Genomic DNA, 23,498 nt, shown 5'->3' on the forward strand with positions numbered 1-23,498 from the left:
CACAAGTCTCCTCTTCTGGTGCCCTCCCCCTCCACTACTTTCCCCCCCTCTCTTCATCAGCTTCCTCACTGGGGACCCTCCCTGCCGACCCGCGTCTCTATATCCCCTCCCTACCACCCCGCATCTCTCTATCCCCTCCCTACCGCCCCGCGTCTCTCTATCCCCTCCCTACCGCCCCGCGTCTCTCTATCCCCTCCCTACCGCCCCGCGTCTCTCTATCCCCTCCCTACCGCCCCGCGTCTCTCTATCCCCTCCCTACCGCCCCGCGTCTCTCTATCCCCTCCCTACCGCCCCGCGTCTCTCTATCCCCTCCCAACCGCCCCGCGTCTCTCTATCCCCTCCCTACCGCCCCACGTCTCTCTATCCCCTCCCTACCGCCCCGCTTCTCTATATCCCCTCCGAGCCGCCCCGCGTCTCTATCCCCTCCCTACCGCCCCGCGTCTCTATATCCCCTCCCAGCCGCCCCGCGTCTCTATATCCCCTCCCTACCGCCCCGCGTCTCTATATCCCCTCCCTACCGCCCCGCCTCTCTCTATCCCCTCCTCCCTATGCCTCTGTATCCCCTCCCTACCGCCCGCGTCTCAGTATCCCCTCCCTACCGCTCTGCGTCTCTGTATCACCTCCCTACCGCCTCGCGTCTCTGTATCCCCTCCCTACCGCCCCGCGTCTCTGTATCCCCTCCCTACCGCCCGGCGTCTCTCTATCCCCTCCCAGCCGCCCCGCCTCTCTGTATCCCCTCCCTATCGCCTCGGGTCTCTCCATCCCCTCCCTACCGCCCCGCGTCTCTCCATCCCCTCCCTACCGCCCCGCGTCTCTCTCTCCCCTCCCTGCCGACCCGCGTCTCTCTATCCCCTCCATACCGCCCCGCGTCTTTCTATCCCCTCCCTACCGCCCCGCGTCTCTATATATCCCCTCCCTACCGCCCTGCGTCTCTCTATCCCCTCCCTACGGCCCTGCGTCTCTCTATCCCCTCCTTGCCGCCCTGCGTCTCTCTATCCCCTCCCTACCGCCCCCCTTCTATCTATCCCCTCCCTACCGGCCCGCGTCTCTCTATCCCTTCTATCCACTCGTACAAATATTGAACCGCAGCAAGGCGTGCATGGGTTAAGGGGGCGTAGCCCCTTTCGACGGTGTGAAGAGCGCCCGTAGGGCGCGATGAAGCACCTAGTATGTATATATGTGTGTATATATGTGTGTGTATATATGTGTGTGTGTATATATATATATATATATATATATATATATATATATATATATATATAGTTACAATTTACACAGTAAGCAGTTAATACAAACTAATTCAAATACATACATGGCCAGCGATACAATTACCATATTTTGCTCACATAAAGTCTCCATTCCATATCACTCTCTCTGTGTAAAATCATGCAGCCACTGTACAGACAGCATCTCCATCATCATCTGGGACAAAAAGAACAGCCAGCTCTTGTGTCTGCAATCAGCTATATACTATGTAGTTTGGGGGGAGTGCACAGACTAGTCTAGGGGAGGGAACTTTCTCATTCATGATGAGTCACTGGTCAGTTCATATGCAAGCAAGGTCCAGCCTTGATGGTGTAATTACAGGAGATAGCCACTGGTCAGGCATGCTGTCTTCCAGGAAATCTATTGTTCTAATAAGAGTGACTTTAGCTTTCATACATTTAATCATATCTACTTGTTGCAATGAGCTACAACTTAATAACAGGCATCAAATTGATATACACATTAATCTGGTTGCTTTAATACCAAACACGGCATTTCCATCTTGCTTCTTTCCAATGATACACATACATGACGTTGCTCCATTACATAATTTGAAACTTTATGATGTCTGGTGCTTGATATGTTTAAATTATGTGCTGTATGAAATATGTGTCGAATCTATCTCTGTGGCATGTCTGTGTAAATGCGTATGTTACCATATATTGCTGTGCTCGCTGCGTGTATTTGCAAGTATAACGACTCATAATGTGTGGAGTCTGTATGTTCTCTCTATGTAATATTTTTGACTTCGACAGTTCTAAAGCGAATCGGGAATCAGAGTCCAGGCAATTCTGATTGCTCCGGATTGGCCTCAGAGGGCTTGGTACGCGGATCTTCTGGTCATGTCCGTCGAAGACCCTTGGCCGCTACCATTGAGAAGAGATCTTCAACAAGGATCGTTTATCTACCCGGACTTACGGAGGCTTTGTTTGACGACATGGAAGTTGAGCGGGACATCCTAGCTCACAAGGGCCTTTCCAAAAAGGTTATTGCTACCATGGTTCAGGCCAGGAAACCTGTGACGTCAAAATATTATCATCATATCTGGATGAGATATGTCTCTTGGTGCGAGGAATGCACATATCCGCCTGTGGAGTTCCTCTTGGTACGTTTCCTGCAGGCTGGTGTGGATAAGAGCTTACGTCTGGGTTCCATTAAGGTCCAGATTTCAACCCTCTCAATTTTCTTCCAGAAGATATTGGCAGTATTGCCGGAAGTTCAGACCTCCTTGCAAGGGATGTTTCACATTCAACCTCCTTTTGTGCCACCCACGGGACCCTTGGATTTGAATATTGTGTTGGAATTCCTACAGTCCTCCTGGTTTGAACCTCTGATGATGGTAGAAGACAAGTACCTCACGTGGAAGACTGTTGTTTTTGGCCCTGTCTTCTGGTAGGCGTGTCTCATAATTAGGGGCCTTATCGTGTAAAAGCCCTTACTTGGTCTTTTATGAGGACAGAGCGGTGCTCAGGACTAGGCAGCAGTTCCTGCCGAAGGTTATCTCTGCGTTCCACTTGTATCAAACTATTGTGGTTCCGGCACTTCTGCTCCTCGAGAGGCATTGGATGCTGTGCGAGTCTTGAAGATCTATGTCAAGTGAACAGCTGGGATCAGAAAGATAGATTCCTTGAGGGTCATTCCGAGATGATCGCTCGCTAGCTACTTTTTGCAGCCGTGCAAACGCATAGTCGCCGCCCACTTGGGAGTGTATATTTGCTGTGCAAGGGTGCGATTGCATGTGCAGCCGAGCGGTACAAAAATAGTTTGTGCAGTTTCTGAGTGTATACGCATGTGCAGTAGTGCCCTGATCGCTGCGAAAAACGGCAGCGTGCGATCAGGTCCTAATGACTTCCCCTATTCGTGCTCTATGATGTGCAGAAAAGGTGCTGCCTTGCTTCAAAGCAGACCATTGCTCATTGGCTTAGACTTACTATCCAACAGGCCTATGTGTCGGCAGCCTTACCTGTTCCTAAGTCTCTGAAGGCCCACTCTACAAGATCGGTGGGCTCTTCCTGGGCGGCTGCCCGTGGCATCTCGGCCTTGCAACTATGTTGAGCTACTACTTGGTCAGGGAAGAACACTCTTGTAAAATTCTACAAGTTTGATACCCTGGCCAAAGAGGATACCCAGTTTGGGCAGGCAGTGCTGCAGAAGTCTCCACACATTCCCGCCCGTTCTGGAAGCTTTGGGACGTCCCCATCGTACTAAGTCTCCCCAATATCCCTTATGAATGCTAGAGAAAATAGGATTTTAATTACCTACCGGTAAATCCTTTTCTCGTAGTCCATAAGGAATATTGGGCACCCGCCACAGTGCATTGACTTTTCTGCATGTTCTCTTTGTATGGTTACCTGTTCAGCTGTTGCTAGTCGTTTTGTGTTAGTGGCGTGCTTAGGTGTAAATTTCACCTCTCATTGTTATGTTCCTTCCCTCAAGTATGTCCTTTCTCCTTCGGGCACTGTTGTACCTATAACTGCCTGTGGGAGGGGGCATAGAGGGTGTGAGCCAGCACACCCAGTTGAAGAATTTTATAGTGCAACGGCTCCTTTGGACCCCATCTATATCCCATCGTACTAAGTCTCCCCAATATCCCTTATGGACTACGAGAAAAGGATTTACTGGTAGGTAATTAAAATCCTATTTTTATTACTAGTGACTGCCCATGGCATTGCCTGTGTTTTTTTCGCCCTATTCTCTCCTGTGTCTCCCTTTTCCTGTGTCTGCACCTTGCTCTTTTTCTCTCCTGCCCCTTACGCTCTTTCTCCCACCCCTTACTCCTTCTCTCTCTCCTGCCCCTTACTCCTTCTCTCTCTTGCCCCTTACTCCTCCTCTCTCTTGCCCCTTACTCCTCCTCTCTCTCTCTCCTACCTCTTGGTCTCTTTCTCTCCTGTCCCCCGCCCTCTTTCTCTCCTGCCCCTTGCCCTCTTTCTCTCCTGCCCCATGCCCTCTCTCTCTCCTGCCCCTTGCCCTCTCTCTCTCCTGCCCCTTGCTCCCTTTCCCTCGCTATCTTTCTCTCCTGCCCCTTGCTCTCTTTCCCTCGCTTTCTTTCTCTCCTGCCCCTCTCTTTCTTTCCCTCGCTTTCTTTCTCTCCTGCCCCTTGCTCTCTTCTTTTCCTCCTCACTATTCGACTCCTGCCCCTTGCTCTCTTCTTTTCCTCCTCACTATTCGACTCCTGCCCCTTACTCTGGACCTAATTCATGTTTGTAGGCAATTGGCCATGCAGCTGCATGTTTTTAGGCTACAAAATTGCTTATCATGGCTGGTGAAAGAATAGAAGATAGACTCCCACTGGAACCAAAGCATACTCATTAGCAACAGTGTACACATACACAGACTACACAGTAATTAGCAACTTTGGCTACTCGGGTTGCTCTATGGCTATGCAGACTGGGCACAGCAGTGGTGATGCAGGTGCTATGTTTTTGTACGCACATGATCACAGTTGACGACATACACGCCCCAAAAACGGCCATGACACACATTTGTTTTTGCTGTCACTCCATGTTACCTCCCCCAAACAGTCCCTTCCTGTCAACCAATCTGCGGTAAAATTCTCAGCGCGATCACAATAGCACCTTGGTGTGCATGCACAGTGCGACTGTGGCATATGCAGTTTGCAGATAATCGGTCCATTGTGTGAACATTGGTATTGCGTACAAACATGAATTAAGCCTTCACTTGCTCTCCTGCCTCTCACTATCTCTAGCTTTCCTGCCCCCTCACTCTCGCTTGCTCTCCTGCCTCTCGCTCTCACTTTACGGACAGTTATTTATATAGCGCACATATATTCCGCAGCTCTTAACAGAGAATATTTGTCCATTCCTATCAGTCCCTGTCTCAGTGGAGTTCTCTCAGTGGATACATCTGGCCAGTGTTTATTTTCCCATGTTTATTTGATGCCCAGATAGGGTACATCTATAGTATTGTCTCTGCAAGTGTAGCATTAACAACTACAATAAAAATATTTTTGGTGGACTATCTTCCTGGCACAAAGCTGCCCGTACACTATGAGTGTCAAAATAAATGTCACCACATTTACTTAAACAAATGCAAACAGAAAACAAGAGACACTCATCTATGTCCAGAGCTCTAGAGAAACTATTACAGCATTAAGACATAAATAAGACAATACATTCCTTCAATAGCAACCAGATGAAAGTTTATTCTTGATGGTTGGTATTCTAGGTAATCCTCAAGGTGGTCCACTTAAAATCCCTAGGATCTCCAAAAGACTCTTGTATGAAGATTCTCCGAAATTCATAAAAAGATAAACAAAATACAAAGAATGTGTAGTCCAATTTTTACTTTGCAATAATCATGTACGTCTCTTAGTATGAACCCTAAAAGGGGGAGGAGCGTACCCTACTCACAGTATGCACTGATGGGTATGTACACGTAAAGGTAGCTTTTCAAGAATAAACAAATTCCCTGTGTTTTATGTATATAACCGATGGGGATCAAATTCTGCGTACCCCGACTCACACAATAGTGAAAAGATATAATTCACATAAAGGTATCTTTGCAGCTAGCAGTATCCCAGATATATGCTCCAATGGGAATTATCTTTGCATACCCGAACTCACACAGAAACGGAGAGAAAAATTCCTATAAAGGTATCTTTTTACAATATTCGATAGCCCAGATGCGTACCCAAACTCACACAAGATGTACCGTGAGTAGCCACAAAGGAATTTTATATTCATCTACGGACATTTTATTCTACTTTTCTATTTTATTCTTTATGATCTTTTGCTTTGGTGGATTTGTCATTTTTACTCTGTGGGGTAAATTTACTAAGGTGGGTGATTTTTAGAACTGGTGATGTTGCACATGGCAACCAATCAGATTCTACTTACCATTTATCTAGCTGCTTCTAGCAGATAATAGATATAATCTGATTGGTTGCTATGGGCAACATCACCAGTTCTAAAAATCTCCCACCTTAGTAAATTTACCCCTGTGAGCTGTATTGAAGAAAGAACTTTGCTTTGGATATACGGAAAAGTTATCTTACTTTTTTTTTGATCGGACCCATTGCCTCCTTTGATATTTAACCCCTATTGGATGAAGTACAAAGATACCATGATGGGAGTTCACACACGCCATCTTGTGAGAGTTTGGGTATGCATCTGGGCTATCGAATGTTGTAAAAAGATACCTTTATAGGAGCATATATCTGGGATACCGCTAGCTGCAAAGATACCTTTATGTGAATTATATCTTTTAAGTATTGTGTGAGTCGGGGTACGCAGAATTTGATCCCCATCGGCTATATACATAAAATCTAGGGAATTTGTTTATTCTTGGAAAGATACCTTTACGTGTACATACCCATCAGTGCATACTGTGAGTGGGGTACGCTCCTCCCCCTTTTAGGGTTCATACTAAGAGACGTACATGATTATTGCAAAGTAAAAATTGGACTACACATTCTTTGTATTTATCTTTTTATGAATTTCGGAGAATCTTTACACAAGTCTTTTAGAGATCCTAGGGATTTTTTTTTTTTTTAAACATTAAATTTTTATTGAAGAGTTTACACACAGAAATGCGGAACAGAAAAAAGAGGTAAGGGAAACACAGGGGAAGTCCGGAATGGTTACCATATGCAAAATACAAACAGCGCACAGTCGGATAAATATACAATTGGCTACATTAGGCGTTCAGATACATGAGAAGGAGAAAGCACTGAGAAAAGACATGGAAGAAGAAAAAACAATAAGGACTAAAATACAATAAACTTAGAGAATACCTGATAGCACAACATTCTTGAAAAGGTCAATCTAGGTGGGGTAAAGCACAGACACATCAATTGGAGAGCTATAAACGGTTAGCCTACCTTCTCTACTCCTATAGTCGGACCATCCTAACCATTTCAGGTGGATAGAGTTAGCCGAGGAAGAGTATTTAGCCTCCGCTGTTTCGAAAATGAAATGTTTGTGGATCTTATTTTGAATAGACGCTAAGGTAGGAATATTCTCAGACTTCCACAATTGTGCTATAGCAGCTTTAGTGGCTATCAAGATATGTCCCAAGACGTAGCGATCACCTGCGGAGAGGCGATCAACGTATAAATAGAATAGCGCTAGATCTGGGTCCAGAGGGATGTTGAGCCCTAACACTATGCTAGCCATATTTAAAACTTCTCTCCAAAGTGGTTGTATATGAGGGCATGCCCAGAAGATATGAAAGATATCCCCCGTAGAGCCGCATTTCCTCCAACATGATTTAGATTGTGAAGGCCAGATCCTGTGTTGTCTTTTAGGGGTGAAGTAGGCCCTCTGTATAAGCTAGTAGAACATTTCGGAGTGGTTAACACATTTGGAGACTTTAAAACAAGATCTAAATATACTGTCCCAATCTACATCAACAAAGGACCTATTCAAATCTCTTTCCCATAAAGTCTGAGCTTTTAATTTTGTCTGGGGGCCGTTAGTCAATTGAAATTGGTACCACCACGTAATCCCATTTCTCTGACGTCCTAAGTGGATGCTGGGGACTCCGTCAGGACCATGGGGATTAGCGGCTCCGCAGGAGACAGGGCACAAAAGTAAAAGCTTTAGGATCAGGTGGTGTGCACTGGCTCCTCCCCCTATGACCCTCCTCCAAGCCTCAGTTAGATTTTTGTGCCCGGCCGAGAAGGGTGCAATCTAGGTGGCTCTCCTAAAGAGCTGCTTAGAGTAAAAGTTTGTTAGGTTTTTTATTTTCAGTGAGTCCTGCTGGCAACAGGCTCACTGCTACGAGGGACTTAGGGGAGAGAAGTGAACTCACCTGCGTGCAGGATGGATTGGCTTCTTAGGCTACTGGACACCATTAGCTCCAGAGGGAGTCGGAACACAGGTCTCACCCTGGGGTTCGTCCCGGAGCCGCGCCGCCGACCCCCCTTGCAGATGCCGAAAAGTGAAGGTCCAGAAACGACGGCAGAAGACTCTTCAGTCTTCATAAGGTAGCGCACAGCACTGCAGCTGTGCGCCATTGTTGTCAGCACACTTCATAGCAGCGGTCACTGAGGGTGCAGGGCGCTGGGGGGGGGGCGCCCTGGGCAGCAATGATAGTACCTTATTCTGGCTAAAAATACATCACATATAGCCCCTGGGGGCTATATGGATGTATTTAACCCCTGCCAGGTCTCAGAAAAACGGGAGAAGAAGCCCGCCGAAAAGGGGGCGGGGCCTATTCTCAGCACACAGCGCCATTTTCCCTCACAGAAATGCTGGTGGGAAGGCTCCCAGGCTCTCCCCTGCACTGCACTACAGAAACAGGGTTAAAACAGAGAGGGGGGGCACTTATTTGGCGATATGTATATATATATTAAAATGCTATAAGGGAAAAACACTTATATAAAGGTTGTCCCTGTATAATTATAGCGTTTTTGGTGTGTGCTGGCAAACTCTCCCTCTGTCTCCCCAAAGGGCTAGTGGGGTCCTGTCCTCTATCAGAGCATTCCCTGTGTGTGTGCTGTGTGTCGGTACGTGTGTGTCGACATGTATGAGGACGATGTTGGTGAGGAGGCGGAGCAATTGCCTGAAATGGTGATGTCACTCTCTAGGGAGTCGACACCGGAATGGATGGCTTATTTAAGGAATTACGTGATAATGTCAACACGCTGCAAGGTCGGTTGACGACATGAGACGGCCGGCAAACAAATTAGTACCTGTCCAGGCGTCTCAAACACCGTCAGGGGCTGTAAAACGCTCATTTACCTCAGTCGGTCGACACAGACACGGACACTGACTCCAGTGTCGACGGTGAAGAAACAAACGTATTTTCCTTTAGGGCCACACGTTACATGTTAAGGGCAATGAAGGAGGTGTTACATATTTCTGATACTACAAGTACCACAAGAAGGGTATTATGTGGGGTGTGAAAAAACTACCTGTAGTTTTTCCTGAATCAGATAAATTAAATGAAGTGTGTGATGATGCGTGGGTTTCCCCCGATAGAAAATTATTGGCGGTATACCCTTTCCCGCCAGAAGTTAGGGCGCGTTGGGAAACACCCTTTAGGGTGGATAAGGCGCTCACACGCTTATCAAAACAAGTGGCGGTACCGTCTCCAGATAGGGCCGCCCTCAAGGAGCCAGCTGAGAGGCTGGAAAATATCCTAAAAAGGTATATACACACATACTGGTGTTATACTGCGACCAGCGATCGCCTCAGCCTGGATGTGCAGCGCTGGGGTGGCTTGGTCGGATTCCCTGACTGAAAATATTGATACCCTTGACAGGGACAGTATTTTATTGACTATAGAGCATTTAAAGGATGCATTTCTATATATGCGAGATGCACAGAGGGATATTTGCACTCTGGCATCAAGAGTAAGTGCGATGTCCATATCTGCCAGAAGATGTTTATGGACACGACAGTGGTCAGGTGATGCAGATTCCAAACGGCACATGGAAGTATTGCCGTATAAAGGGGAGGAGTTATTTGGGGTCGGTCCATCGGACCTGGTGGCCTCGGCAACAGCTGGAAAATCCACCTTTTTTACCCCAAATCACATCTCAGCAGAAAAAGACACCGTCTTTTCAGCCTCAGTCCTTTCGTCCCCATAAGGGCAAGCGGGCAAAAGGCCAGTCATATCTGCCCAGGGATAGAGGAAAGGGAAGAAGACTGCAGCAGGCAGCCCATTCCCAGGAACAGAAGCCCTCCACAGCTTCTGCCAAGTCCTCAGCATGACGCTGGGGCCGTACAAGCGGACTCAAGTGCGGTGGGGGGTCGTCTCAAGAGTTTCAGCGCGTAGTGGGCTCACTCGCAAGTGGACCCCTGGATCCTACAAGTAGTATCCCAGGGGTACAGACTGGAAATTCGAGACGTCTCCCCCTCGCAGGCTCCTGATGTCTGCTTTACCAACGTCTTCCTCCGACAGGGAGGCAGTATTGGAAACAATTCACAAGCTGTATTCCCAGCAGGTGATAATCAAAGTACCCCTCCTACAACAAGGAAAGGGGTATTATTCCACACTATATTGTGGTACTGAAGCCAGACGGCTCGGTGAGACCTATTCTAAATGGGAAATCTTTGAACACTTACATACAAAGGTTCAAATCAAGATGGAGTCACTCAGAGCAGTGATAGCGAACCAGGAAGAAGGGGACTATATGGTGTCCCTGGACATCAAGGATGCTTACCTCCATGTCCCAAATTGCCCTTCTCACCAAGGGTACCTCAGGTTCGTGGTACGGAACTGTCACTATCAGTTTCAGACGCTGCCGTTTGGATTGTCCACGGCACCCCGGGTCTTTACCAAAGTAATGGCCGAAATGATGATTCTTCTTCAAAGAAAAGGCGTCTTAATTATCCCTTACTTGGACGATCTCCTGATGAGGGCAAGGTCCAGAGAACAGTTGGAAGTCGTAGTAGCACTATCTCAAGTAGTTCTACGACAGCTCGGGTGGATTCTAAATATCCAAAATCGCAGCCGTTTCCGACGACACGTCTGCTGTTCCTAGGGATGGTTCTGGACACAGTCCAGAAAAAGGTGTTTCTCCCGGAGGAGAAAGCCAGGGAGTTATCCGAGCTAGTCAGGAACCTCCTAAAATCAGGAAAAGTGTCAGTGCATCATTGCACAAGAGTCCTGGGAAAAATGGTGGCTTATTACGAAGTGATTCCATTCGGCAGATTCCACGCAAGAACTTTTCAGTGGGATCTGCTGGACAAATGGTCCGGATCGCATTTTCAGATGCATCAGCGGATAACCCTGTCTCCAGGGACAGGGGTGTCTCTCCTGTGGTGGTTACAGAGTGCTCATCTTCTAGAGGGCCGCAGATTCGGCATTCAGGATTGGATGCTGGTGACCACGGAGGCCAGCCTGAGAGGCTGGGGAGCAGTCACACAGGGAAAAAATTTCCAGGGAGTGTGATCAAGTCTGGAGATTTTTCTCCACATAAATATACTGGAGCTAAGGGCAATTTACAATGCTCTAAGCTTAGCAAGACCTCTGCTTCAAGGTCAGCCGGTATTGATCCAGTGGGACAACATCACGGCAGTCGCCCACGTAAACAGACAGGGCGGCACAAGAAGCAGGAGGGCAATGGCAGAAACTGCAAGGATTTTTCGCTGGGCGGAAAATCATGTGATAGCACTGTCAGCAGTGTTCATTCCGGGAGTGGACAACTGGGAAGCAGACTTCCTCAGCAGGCACAACCTCCACCCGGGAGAGTGGGGACTTCATCGGGAAGTCTTCCACATGATTGTGAACCGTTGGAAAAGACCAAAGGTGGACATGATGGCGTCCCGCCTGAACAAAAAACTGGACAAGTATTGCGCCAGGTCAAAAGACCCTCAGGCAATAGCTGTGGACGTTCTGGTAACACCGTGGGTGTACCAGTCGGTGTATGTCTTCCCTCCTCTGCTTCTCATACCCAAGGTATTGAGAATTATAAGACGTAGAGGAGTAAGAACTATACTCGTGGCTCCGGATTGGCCAAGAAGGACTTGGTACCCGGAACTTCAAGAGATGCTCACAGAGGACTCATGGCCTCTGCCGCTAAGAAGGGACTTGCTTCAGCAAGTACCATGTCTGTTCCAAGACTTACCGCGGCTGCGTTTGACGGCATGGCGGTTGAACGCCGGATCCTAAGGGAAAAAGGCATTCCGGAAGAGGTCATTCCTACCCTGGTCAAAGCCAGGAAGGAGGTGACCGCACAACATTATCACCACATGTGGCGAAAATATGTTGCGTGGTGTGAGGCCAGGAAGGCCCCATGAAGAAATTTCAACTCGGTCGTTTCCTGCATTTCCTGCAAACAGGAGTGTCTATGGGCCTCAAATTGGGGTCCATTAAGGTTCAAATTTCGGCCCTGTCGATTTTCTTCCAGAAAGAATTGGCTTCAGTTCCTGAAGTCCAGAAGTTTGTCAAGGGAATACTGCATATACAACCCCCTTTTTGTGCCTCCAGTGGCACTGTGGGATCTCAACGTAGTTCTGGGATTCCTAAAATCACATTGGTTTAAACCGCTCAAATCTGTGGATTTGAAATATCTCACAGGGAAAGTGACCATGCTGTTGGCCCTGGCCTCGGCCAGGCGAGTGTCAGAATTGGCGGCGTTTGTCTCAAAAAGCCCATATCTGATTGTCCATTCGGACAGGGCAGAGCTGCGGACTCATCCCCAGTTTCTCCCTAGGGTGGTGTCAGTGTTTCACCCGAACCAGCTTATGGTGGTACCTGCGGCTACTAGGGACTTGGAGGACTCCAAGTTGCTAGATGTTGTCAGGGCCCTGAAAATATAGTTTCCAGGACGGCTGGAGTCAGGAAGACTGACTTGCTGTTATCCTGTATGCACCCAACAAACTGGGTGCTCTTGCTTCTAAGCAGACGATTGCTAGTTGGATGTGTAGTACAATTCAGCTTGCACATTCTGTGGCAGGCCTGCCACAGCCAAAATATGTAAATGCCCATTCCACAAGGAAGGTGGGCTCATCTTGGGCGGCTGCCCGAGGGGTCTCGGCTTTACAACTTTGCCGAGCTGATACTTGGTCAGGGGCACACCCTGACTGAGGAGGACCTGGAGTTCTCTCATTCGGTGCTGCAGAGTCATCCGCACTCTCCCGCCCGTTTGGGAGCTTTGGTATAATCCCCATGGTCCTGACGGAGTCCCCAGCATCCACTTAGGACGTCAGAGAAAATAAGAATTTACTTACCGATAATTCTATTTCTCGTAGTCCGTAGTGGATGCTGGGCGCCCATCCCAAGTGCGGATTGTCTGCAATACTTGTACATAGTTATTGTTACAAAAATCGGGTTATTATTGTTGTGAGCCATCTTTTCAGAGGCTCCGCTGTTATCATGCTGTTAACTGGGTTCAGATCACAGGTTGTACAGTGTGATTGGTGTGGCTGGTATGAGTCTTACCCGGGATTCAAAATCCTTCCTTATTGTGTACGCTCGTCCGGGCACAGTATCCTAACTGAGGCTTGGAGGAGGGTCATAGGGGGAGGAGCCAGTGCACACCACCTGATCCTAAAGCTTTTACTTTTGTGCCCTGTCTCTTGCGGAGCCGCTAATCCCCATGGTCCTGACGGAGTCCATAGCATCCACTACGGACTACGAGAAATAGAATTATCGGTAAGTAAATTCTTATTATTTATGCGAGGACGACTCCAATCGGCTTATAATATAAGCCGGAAGAGAAGGTTTGTGGAGATGTGAGGGAGTAAATGAGTGTAACCAACTTCTCACCTGCAGGTATTTAAAAAAATCTTGAGTCCGAATCCCAAATCTCTCTTGCAATTGAGAAAAGGACATCAAGACGTCTCCTACAAATAAATCGCCCACAGTGGAAAGCCCCTTCCGAATCCACTCCTCTAGGGAGACATTAGGAATCGATGACATAAGAGCAGATAACGACAGGCAGGGGGCAGGTTAATTAATCTCTTCCGAAGAGAGCACTAGTTTATGCTATGAATCTAGGGTCGTTTTAATAGACTTGCAGGATCCGGCCCTACTCCGAGCAGCAGACCGTGGTAACCAAAACAAGTCAGGGAGAGAAACAGCGTCTAAGCATGAAGCTTCCAGGATAACCCAGGGTTTCAGACTCGAGGTGTCGAACCAGTTTCTAGACTAACTCATCAGACATGCAGCATGGTATTTTTCTATATCTGGGAAAGCTACCCCACCAGACAGTTTGGGCAGAATAAGAGTTTTTTTTGCAATTTTCGGTCTAGAGCCTCCCCACACATATCTGATCAGGACCTGATTAATTTTATTATAGAAGATTTTGGGAAGGGGCCTTGGTATGGCGCGAAACAGGTACATTAATTTTGGCAACAGGACCATCTTGGCAGCAGCAATCCTACCCATCCAAGACACTTCCTGTAGCGTCCACTCCCCAGTCAGCTCCGTAAATGCTTTTAATAACGGGGCATAATTACACTCAATCAAATTATCTTCTCTAGTTAAATTAATCCCTAGATATCTCAAAGAGTAGGACTTCCAGGCATATTTGTACGAATCCTTCAATCCAGAGACCACAGTCGGAGATATATTGAGCGGGAGGGCTTCAGTTTTATTTGTATTTAATTTATTAAAGGAAACATCCGAAGAACTTTGAAGGACGTCATGAAGAACTGGCAAAGAAGACGCAGGGTCAGAAAGACATAGCAGAATATCGTCCACAAACAAGCTAATTTTGTGGGAAATGCCCCCTATAACCGGGCCTCTAATCGAGTCCCGGGATCTAATGCAAGCAGCCAAGGGTTCTATCGCCAATGCAAAAATAAGAGGAGATAGCGGACAGCCCTGTCGCGTGCCATTAGAAATATTGAAGGGTGAAGAAAGGCATCCGTTAACAAAGACCCGCGCACTGGGTGTGGAATATAGAGCCAGGATAGAGTCTAAGATCCTTCCAGAGAAACCAAATTTGTCCAGAGTTAATCTCATAAATTCCCAGTTCAATCTATCGAACGCCTTTTCGGCGTCCAGAGACAAAACTAGGAGGGGTTCTCTTCTACAGGCAGAGTGTTCAATAACATTAATCACCCTACGCGTATTATCCGGGGCCTGTCGGTTTAAGATGAAGCCCACTTGATCAGGGTTGATAAGGGAAGGGAGAAGGGGACTGATACGGTTAGCAATTAATTTGGCATAAATTTTTAGATCCGTATTTAATAAAGCAATTGGTCTAAAATTTTGGACTGAGGTAGGGCTTTTTCCCGGTTTGGGAATGGTGATGATTTGAGCTTCCAGCATCTCTTTGGGGAAGTGGCCATCTTCTGAGGCTTCATTAAACACGGACAAGAGCACCGGGGCCAAGTTCTCCTTAAAGGATTTATAGAAACCAGAAGTATAACCATCGGGTCCCGGGGCCCTATCTGCTAGAAGCGAGTCAATAGCCTTTTCGACTTCGGCTAAAGTCCAAGGCGCACTGAGTGAGCTACAATACTCCGACGACAGTGAGGGGAGAGGAAAGTTACTCAGAAAATTCTGAACATCTATGCCTGTAGGTTGAAAAGTAGAATCCCCCTTCAAGTTGTATAATTTAGAGTAATAGGATGCAAAGACATTTGCAATTTCGTCAGGATCGTAGACTCTCTTACCCCTATCTGAGTGGACAATATGGATTTTTTCTTTCGCCTTCTTACCCCTCAGCTTCCTCGCCAGTAGTCTACCAGCCCTGTTGCCATAAACATAAAATTTTTGGTTCAGTCTATGTAGGTTGCGTTGGACCTCCGCTAGATAGAAAACATTTACCGCCTCCCTTGCTTCTTTCAATGACTTAAGGAGGGCTTTATCGTGTGGATGTGCCTTGTGAGAACTCTCCAGGGAAGCGACTGTGAGCTCAGCTTGTTCAAATTTCTTACGATATGCCCTTTTAAGCTTAGCTGCAGTTTGAATCGCCGTCCCTCGTGTTACTGCTTTGAGGGCGCACCAGAATGTGAAGATAGATGTCTCCTGAGGAGAGTTCTCAGAAAGATAATAATCCAAGGTGGTTTGGATCGCCTGCGTGGTCTCTGGCTGAAGAAGACTGAGTTTACCTAAGCGCCAGGGGGCCGGGGGTAACCTTTCTACTATTTATGTCCCATTCGATGTATAGTGGGGAGTGATCCGACCAGGACATGGGGAGAATGGAGATTTTACGGATGGACTGTAGAGTCCACTTGTCTGCTAGTGCTAGATCTATTCTAGAATAGGATTCATGCACCGGGGAGAAAAACGTGTGATCTCTGTCCATTGGATGTTTAATGCGCCAGAGGTCTAAAAGATCATATTCCGCCAGTAGCTGGCTAAAGCCCTTTGCATTCCTATGGAGCTGACTGGAGAGCGAGGGACGCTTGCTAGAGTTATCAACTAAAGGGTCCAGGGTCAAGTTAAAGTCCCCCATTAGGAGTAAAGCGCCCTTAGCCAATTGTTGCACCTTAGCGCAAAGTTTCCTGCAAAATGCTAGTTGCTTGGTGTTAGGAGCATAGCAAGAAACTAATGTCACCTCTTTATTTTCAAGAGTACCAACCAGAATTAGAATTCTCCCCTCAGGATCGCAGTATTGCGAAGTGAGGGAAAACTCGCAGTGTTGAGATATCAAGATTGCCACCCCCGCCTTCTTTGCTGGCCCGTTGGCCAGATAGCAGTGGGGGAATCTCCCATTAGTAAACCTTGGTAGGGGCTGATTTAATAAAGTGAGTCTCTTGGACGGCTATGATTTGAGCTTTAAGTTTATGGAAATAATTAAGTGCTAATCTCCTCTTGTGTGGGGAATCAAGACCCTTTGCATTTATAGAAACAATGTTAACCATATTGTAAAACTGTCGGGGATTGCCTAACTATCGATAACCAACTGGCAAGTAGAAAGTGTGTGTAACGTTTCTGGACAAAAAAAAGAGGAAAAGGGAAAGAAAGGACAAAAAAGATGAAGGATAACAGAAAGAGGAAACAGAACAATAACCCCTCGCGGGGGCACATTTGGACGCCTAACCATGGCGACTCAGAGTTAAACTGTGGGGGGTAGTGGTCAATCTGCCCGCACCCGAACCAAAATTAAACAAAATGTAGTTCCTCAGCCCTCCATCTCTGGTTCCCCGACAGCCACCGGGATTAAAGAAAACTCGGGTAGAGTTCCCAGCGACAAAGAAATGCGGGCGGCAGTCGGGGCAGCAGAGACAGGCAGCAAACAGTAAATTGGCAGAGAGAAGGCATCACTGAAAAACATTCTAATAACACTCAGATATCACATAGACACCCTCATCAAACAGTTGCCAAGGAACTGGTGCATCGTAAGAAATACGACACTACAAACCGATCAGAAGACATGAAATCAATGCAAGTGTAGTAAATCAAACAATACTCAAAGTTCTGCAGCCGAAGAGTATACAGATGTGGATAAATCCACAGGGAACCAGCACTCAAACCCTATTTGTAGTGGTGAATGATACGGTTATAAAGTGAAACTAAAATCAATAATGAAAAAGCAGGTAATATACTTAAGGTTGTTTATTCTAAGATGCTGAGATACTTTCTTTCCCAAAAGGTATAAATTCGGTGTAAAAGTAAATCAGTGATTGGGGCACGCTCCTGGTTTGAGCTTAAATTCTGAAGTGCAAGGTTCAATTGAAAGAACAAATGCTGTAATCTTTGTAAAGTCGAAAAAAAGAAAAGAAAAATGCCACAAAAAAATATAATAATGATAATATGTACTAAAGTCCAAACGGTTTACAAGTCTATACAGACTGCGGCGTCCCGCTCTGAAGTGAAGGATTCTCTTGTGAAGTGATGAACAGTTGACAGCGGTAGTGTATGCTTTGGTTAGAGTGGAGAATAAGGACCCTGGACTGGCGCTATTCCTCCTGCAGCACGTCCCACAGTAGAGCGCCCGAATCAGGCCCGCTCTGCGGGGCCGCTGACCTGGGGTGTGCGCCTGTCACGGAGGCGAAGTGGACCCGGCCGGAGCTCTCCGAGCGGCTGGCCGCGCCTCTCTTCCTCCTACAGGAACTTACCTTCTCCCTTCCCCTCCGCCTTCCACTCTACGCTGTCTCGGGCTCCGCAGCACACACCACAGGGCACAGGGGACACACAGGGAGGGACAGGGAGCCCCCAGAAAGAAAATCCAGGGGGTGAGTGCCCTGAATTATTAAAGTTAATAGCACTGGAGAGAGGAGAGCAGCAGAGACACGTCTGCTCTCTTCTCCAGCCAAGCCACGCCCCGAGATCCTAGGGATTTTAAGTGGACCACCTTAAGGATTACCTAGAAATACCAACCATCAAGAATAAACTTTCATCTGGTTGCTATTGAAGGAATGTATTGTCTTATTTATGTCTTAATGCTGCAATAGTTTCTCTTGCGCCCTGGACATAGATGAGTGTCTCTTTTTGTCTGTTAGCAATAACAACTGTACGTTTGGTTAGTGTTATCCTATGAACGTTCTTTCTTTTATCTCTTGAGCCTGGTTGACACCCTTCTTTCTCCTGATCTTACACTGTGTAATGGGCCCTACACACTGGCAGATAATACTGAAAGATATGAACGTTCTCGTTCATTAATGAACGAGATACCGTTCATATCTTTCAGTGGGGAGGCACCAGCGATGAACGATGCGAGGCCCTGCGCTCGTTCATCGCTGGTGCCCCGTCGCTTGTGCATGCAGGCCAATATGGACGAGATCGTCCATATTTGCCTGCACTGCTATGGTGACGGGGGGAGTGAAGAAACTTCACTCCCCCCGTCACTGCCCCCCCCCCCCCCCCCCCCCCCCCCCCCGCCGTTGGGCAGCTCAGCGGCGGTTCTATCAGTGTGTAGGGCCCATAACAGTAACACATTTGTAAGGTGTTTAACAAAACAATATATCAAGTTTTCAAAGCAATATAGTTTGACTGTGTCTATGAATACAATTCATCATATGTAGATAACAGTTGCAGTAAATGATGGATTGTAAAGATCTTTTTTTTTTTTTTTTTTTTTTTGAGTGTTTATGCCCTCAAGAATGTTTACTGCTACAATATGCAAGCTGAAACTATTTGGCTAATACTACTTTTAGTGGTAAAACTGGCCGTTATTTCTTTGCTTTTAAATTCAGTGTGATGTTATATAGTGTGCTTTATCAATGTTGTAAACCTGAATTTTTTTTAAAAATAATTTAAGATCATTTTGCATGAAAATACAAGTATTTTTTTCTGGATGTCTTCCATTTTAAATATTTTCCTTGCGTAATAATCTAGATTGTATATCTTACAAGGCACTGATGAATTGCAGCCCTGTTTTTTAACCATAATGTTTTGTTGTTTTGTAGCCACTTTATAACCAGCCCTCAGACACTAAGGTTTATCATGAAAACATCAAGACGTGAGTATACCACAGTCGTTATAAACATAGATGTGTGAGGCTTTACTCAGGATCTTGCCGGATAGTACATTATACTAAATTGTTACAAGCCCCTATTTTTAGATATTATCACCTGTCTATATAGATGAATAATCAGTAACAGTTGTTTTAGGAGAAAGAGATGTGTTAAAAAAACAAACGCCTCTCTACCTGTTCTGGAAGATACGCATAAGTAAGACTGCGTTCATTCGTCTGCCTCAGCCCAGTTACTGCAATGCAGATATTTATTACAACCTCTTACTGTCATTTGTTGGTTATCCCCGGATGCACACTTTCAGTGCTTGTTCTCAGTGACGGCAGCTCGGTTTCCTCAGTCATGTTCTTTTTAGTAGCTTTGTACCTCTTCTTCTTTTTTTTTTTCCTTTTCTTTTCTTTTTTTTTTTTTTTTTTACTCACCGCATCGGATCTTACATCTGTTTGGCGCATTACTTAAAGCACTGTTGTACATTGTTAAGTTGAAGCTATATTTCCAGTTTTAATTTTTTTTTCTTCCTTATTTTTAATTTATACTACTGCATTTAGGGAAAGTGCTACTTGATATGCTAAACTAAAGCATACTGTCATTTGGCTTTGGTTAAGCATCATTTGCATGAGCAATAAATATTTACCGTGACATTGCAGTTGTCCTAAAAGTACAAGTCCCAGCATGGATTGCCAGCACACTTCCTGTGACGTCTTCATCACAGACATAGTCACAATGGAAGCTCCAGTGTAGGCCTTGACAACCTGTGGCTTTGCAGGTTTTGTGAAACTTCTCTTCATGGCATACCTTGCCAGCTTTCAGAGTGCATTGTATTGTAGGATTTGTAAATCTTTAATAGCTGGAAGCCAAAGGCCTGCATTAGGACAGGGGTAGGCAACGCATGAAACTCCAGCTGCTGTGAAACGACACATCCCAGCATGCCCTATCAGCTGAACTGTGCCAGGGCATGCTGGGATGTGTAGTCCACAGCAACCATGTTGCTTTCCCCTACTGTAGGACATTGCTAAAGGGCCCTACACACTTGGTGACCGCCGCCGAGCTGCTTGACAGCCGATACAGCAGACGGGCGACCTGGTGGCGGGGGGAGGTGAAGTTTCTTCTCTCCCCAAATCACCCGGCTCCATAGCAGTACATGCTAATATGGACGAGATTGTCCATATTGGCTTGCATGCATAAGCGACCCGGCACCAACGATGAACGAGCGCGGGGCCGCGCATCATTCATCGTTGGTGCCTACTCACTGAACGATATGAACGAGTTCTCGTTCATTAATGAACGAGAACGTTCATATCGTTCAGTGAAATCTTTGTGCGTAGGGCCCTTTAGAAAGAAAGTCAGAAATGTTTCAGCGAAACTCAAGTGCTTTCTGTGTTTACTGCATGCAAATTCTTATGACAAAGTACATTATTGTTCAAACCACATAAAAACCTAGACTTGACTCATTATAATGACATAAAACACATATTATATACTTTACGAAATGTTATTTTTCTACAGAAATCAGGTGATGAGGAAAAAACTAATTTTGTTTTTCAAGAGAAGGAACCATGCTAGAAAGCAAAGGGTAGGTATTCTTTACATTTATGTGCAGACATTTAAAACAACCCTATAGAGCAAACGTCATGCCTTTTGTAGTTAAACTTGAATCTAAAATGTGTTGTATCTTCGCAAACCCCATTACCAGTAGAATGGTGTTTTATTTCTGAATTCCAACAATCACATACAATTGTTCATACATAGTATAATAATAATAATTAATTTCATTTAATGAAAGTGTGTCTGGTCAACAGCCAGCGTGCTGAATTCCTGTATTTAGTCCATAAAACTGTATGTGCTAGACTTGGTACACTGCTATCTGGTGATATGTAGATATTGTGTTTTCATGAGCGACTCAGAGAAAATGTAATTGGTCTTGATTTGGCCAAAGTATTAATTTAAAAAAATGTTGTTGGTATTGCCACAGGGTTAAAAGCAGTCATTATTTGTTTATTTCTCTAACGTCCTAAGTGGATGCTGGGACTCCGTAAGGACCATGGGGAATAGCGGCTCCGCAGGAGACTGGGCACAAAAGTAAAAGCTTGAACTAGCTGGTGTGCACTGGCTCCTCCCCCTATGACCCTCCTCCAAGCCTCAGTTAGATTTTTGTGCCCGAACGAGAAGGGTGCATGCTAGGTGGCTCTCCTGAGCTGCTTAGAGTAAAAGTTTATTTTAGGTTTTTTATTTTCAGTGAGTCCTGCTGGCAACAGGCTCACTGCATCATGGGACTAAGGGGAGAAGAAACGAACTCACCTGCGTGCAGAGTGGATTGGGTTTCTTAGGCTACTGGACATGAGCTCCAGAGGGACGATCACAGGTTCAGCCTGGATGGGTCCCGGAGCCGCGCCGCCGGCCCCCTTACAGAGCCAGAAGAACGAAGAGGTCCGGTGAAATCGGCGGCAGAAGACGTTCCTGTCTTCAACTAAGGTAGCGCACAGCACTGCAGCTGTGCGCCATTGCTCTCAGCACACTTCACACTCCGGTCACTGAGGGTGCAGGGCGCTGGGGGGGAGCGCCCTGAGACGCAATAAAAAAACAGAAATACCTTAGGATGGCAAAAGAAATACATCACATATAGCTCCTGGGCTATATGGATGTATTTAACCCCTGCCAGTTTTCCAGAAAAAAGCGGGAGATAAGGCCGTCGTGAATGGGCGGAGCCTATCTCCTCAGCACACAAGCGCCATTTTCCCTCACAGTTCCGCTGGAAGGACGGCTCCCTGACTCTCCCCTGCAGTCCCTACAGAATCAGGGTAAAAACGAGAGAGGGGGGGCACTATTGGCAGCTAAATTATAAACAGCAGCTATAAAAGGGAGTAACACTTATATAAGGTTATCCCTATATATATATAGCGCTCTGGTGTGTGCTGGCAAACTCTCCCTCTGTCTCCCCAAAGGGCTAGTGGGGTCCTGTCCTCTATCAGAGCATTCCCTGTGTGTGTGCTGGGTGTCGGTACGATTGTGTCGACATGTATGAGGAGGAAAATGATGTGGAAGCAGAGCAATTGCCTGTATTAGTGATGTCACCCCCTAGGGAGTCGACACCTGACTGGATGGTTGTATTTAAAGAACTACGTGACAATGTCAGCACTTTACAAAAAACTGTTGACGACATGAGACAGCCGACAAATCAATTAGTGCCTGTCCAGGCGTCTCAGACACCGTCAGGGGCGATAAAACGCCCGTTACCTCAGTGGGTCGACACAGACCCAGACACGGATACTGAGTCCAGTGTCGACGGTGAGGAGACAAACGTAATGTCCAGTAGGGCCACACGTTACATGATCACGGCAATGAAGGAGGCATTGAACATTTCTGACACTACAAGTACCACAAAGAAGGGTATTATGTGGGGAGTGAAAAAACTACCAGTAGCTTTTCCTGAGTCAGATGAATTAAATGAGGTGTGTGATAACCCCCTAAAGTAGATAAAGCGCTCACACGTTTATCTAAACAAGTAGCGTTACCGTCTCCTGATACGGCCGCCCTCAAAGAACCAGCGGATAGAAGGCTGGAAAATATCCTGAAGGGTATATACACACATACTGGTGTTATACTGCGACCAGCAATCGCATCAGCCTGGATGTGCAGTGCTGGAGTGGCGTGGTCGGATTCCCTGACTGAAAATATTGATACCCTGGATAGGGACAGTATATTACTAACTATAGAGCATTTGAAGGATGCATTACTATATATGCGTGATGCACAGAGGGATATTTGCACCCTGGCATCAAGAGTGAGTGCTATGTCCATTTCTGCCAGAAGAGCGTTATGGACGCGACAGTGGTCAGGGGATGCGGATTCCAAACGACATATGGAAGTATTGCCGTTTAAAGGAGAGGAGTTATTTGGGGCCGGTCTATCGGACCTGGTGGCCACGGCAACGGCCGGAAAGTCCACCTTTTTTACCCCAGGTCACCTCTCAGCAGAAAAAGACACCGTCTTTTCAAACTCAGTCCTTTCGTTCCCATAAGTACAAGTGGGCAAAAGGCCACTCATTTCTGCCCCGGGGCAGAGGACGGGGAAAAAGACTGCACCAGGCAGCCTCTTCCCAGGAGCAGAAGTCCTCCTCTGCTTCTGCCAAGTCTTCAGCATGACGCTGGGGCTTTACAAGCGGACTCGGACATGGTGGGGGCCCGTCTCAAAAATTTCAACGCGCAGTGGGCTCACTCGCAAGTGGACCCCTGGATTCTGCAGGTAGTATCACAGGGGTACAAACTGGAATTCGAGACGTCTCCCCCTCGCCGGTTCCTGAAGTCTGCTCTACCAAAGTCTCCCTCCGACAGGGAGGCAGTTTTGGAAGCCATTCACAAGCTGTATTCCCAGCAGGTGATAATCAAGGTACCTCTCCTACAACAGGGAAAGGGGTATTATTCCACGCTGTTTGTGGTACCGAAGCCGGAC

The 23,498-nt window shown here is 46.6% G+C and overlaps 1 protein-coding gene across 14 annotated transcripts in view; it reads left to right on the top strand.

The window, feature by feature from the left end:
• The window catches only part of NCOR1 (nuclear receptor corepressor 1), a 426,430-nt gene that overhangs the window by 220,192 nt on the left and 182,740 nt on the right, over positions 1–23,498 (top strand). For all 14 annotated transcript variants that reach the window (XM_063955846.1, XM_063955845.1, XM_063955858.1 and 11 more), the window contains 2 exons: positions 18,984–19,036; positions 20,556–20,622. In XM_063955846.1, the coding sequence (XP_063811916.1) occupies positions 18,984–19,036; positions 20,556–20,622 (120 nt within the window). The remainder of the gene's footprint in view (positions 1–18,983; positions 19,037–20,555; positions 20,623–23,498) is intronic.

This window comes from Pseudophryne corroboree, chromosome 2 (assembly GCF_028390025.1).
Source record: "Pseudophryne corroboree isolate aPseCor3 chromosome 2, aPseCor3.hap2, whole genome shotgun sequence".
Taxonomy (NCBI): Eukaryota; Metazoa; Chordata; class Amphibia; order Anura; family Myobatrachidae; genus Pseudophryne; species Pseudophryne corroboree.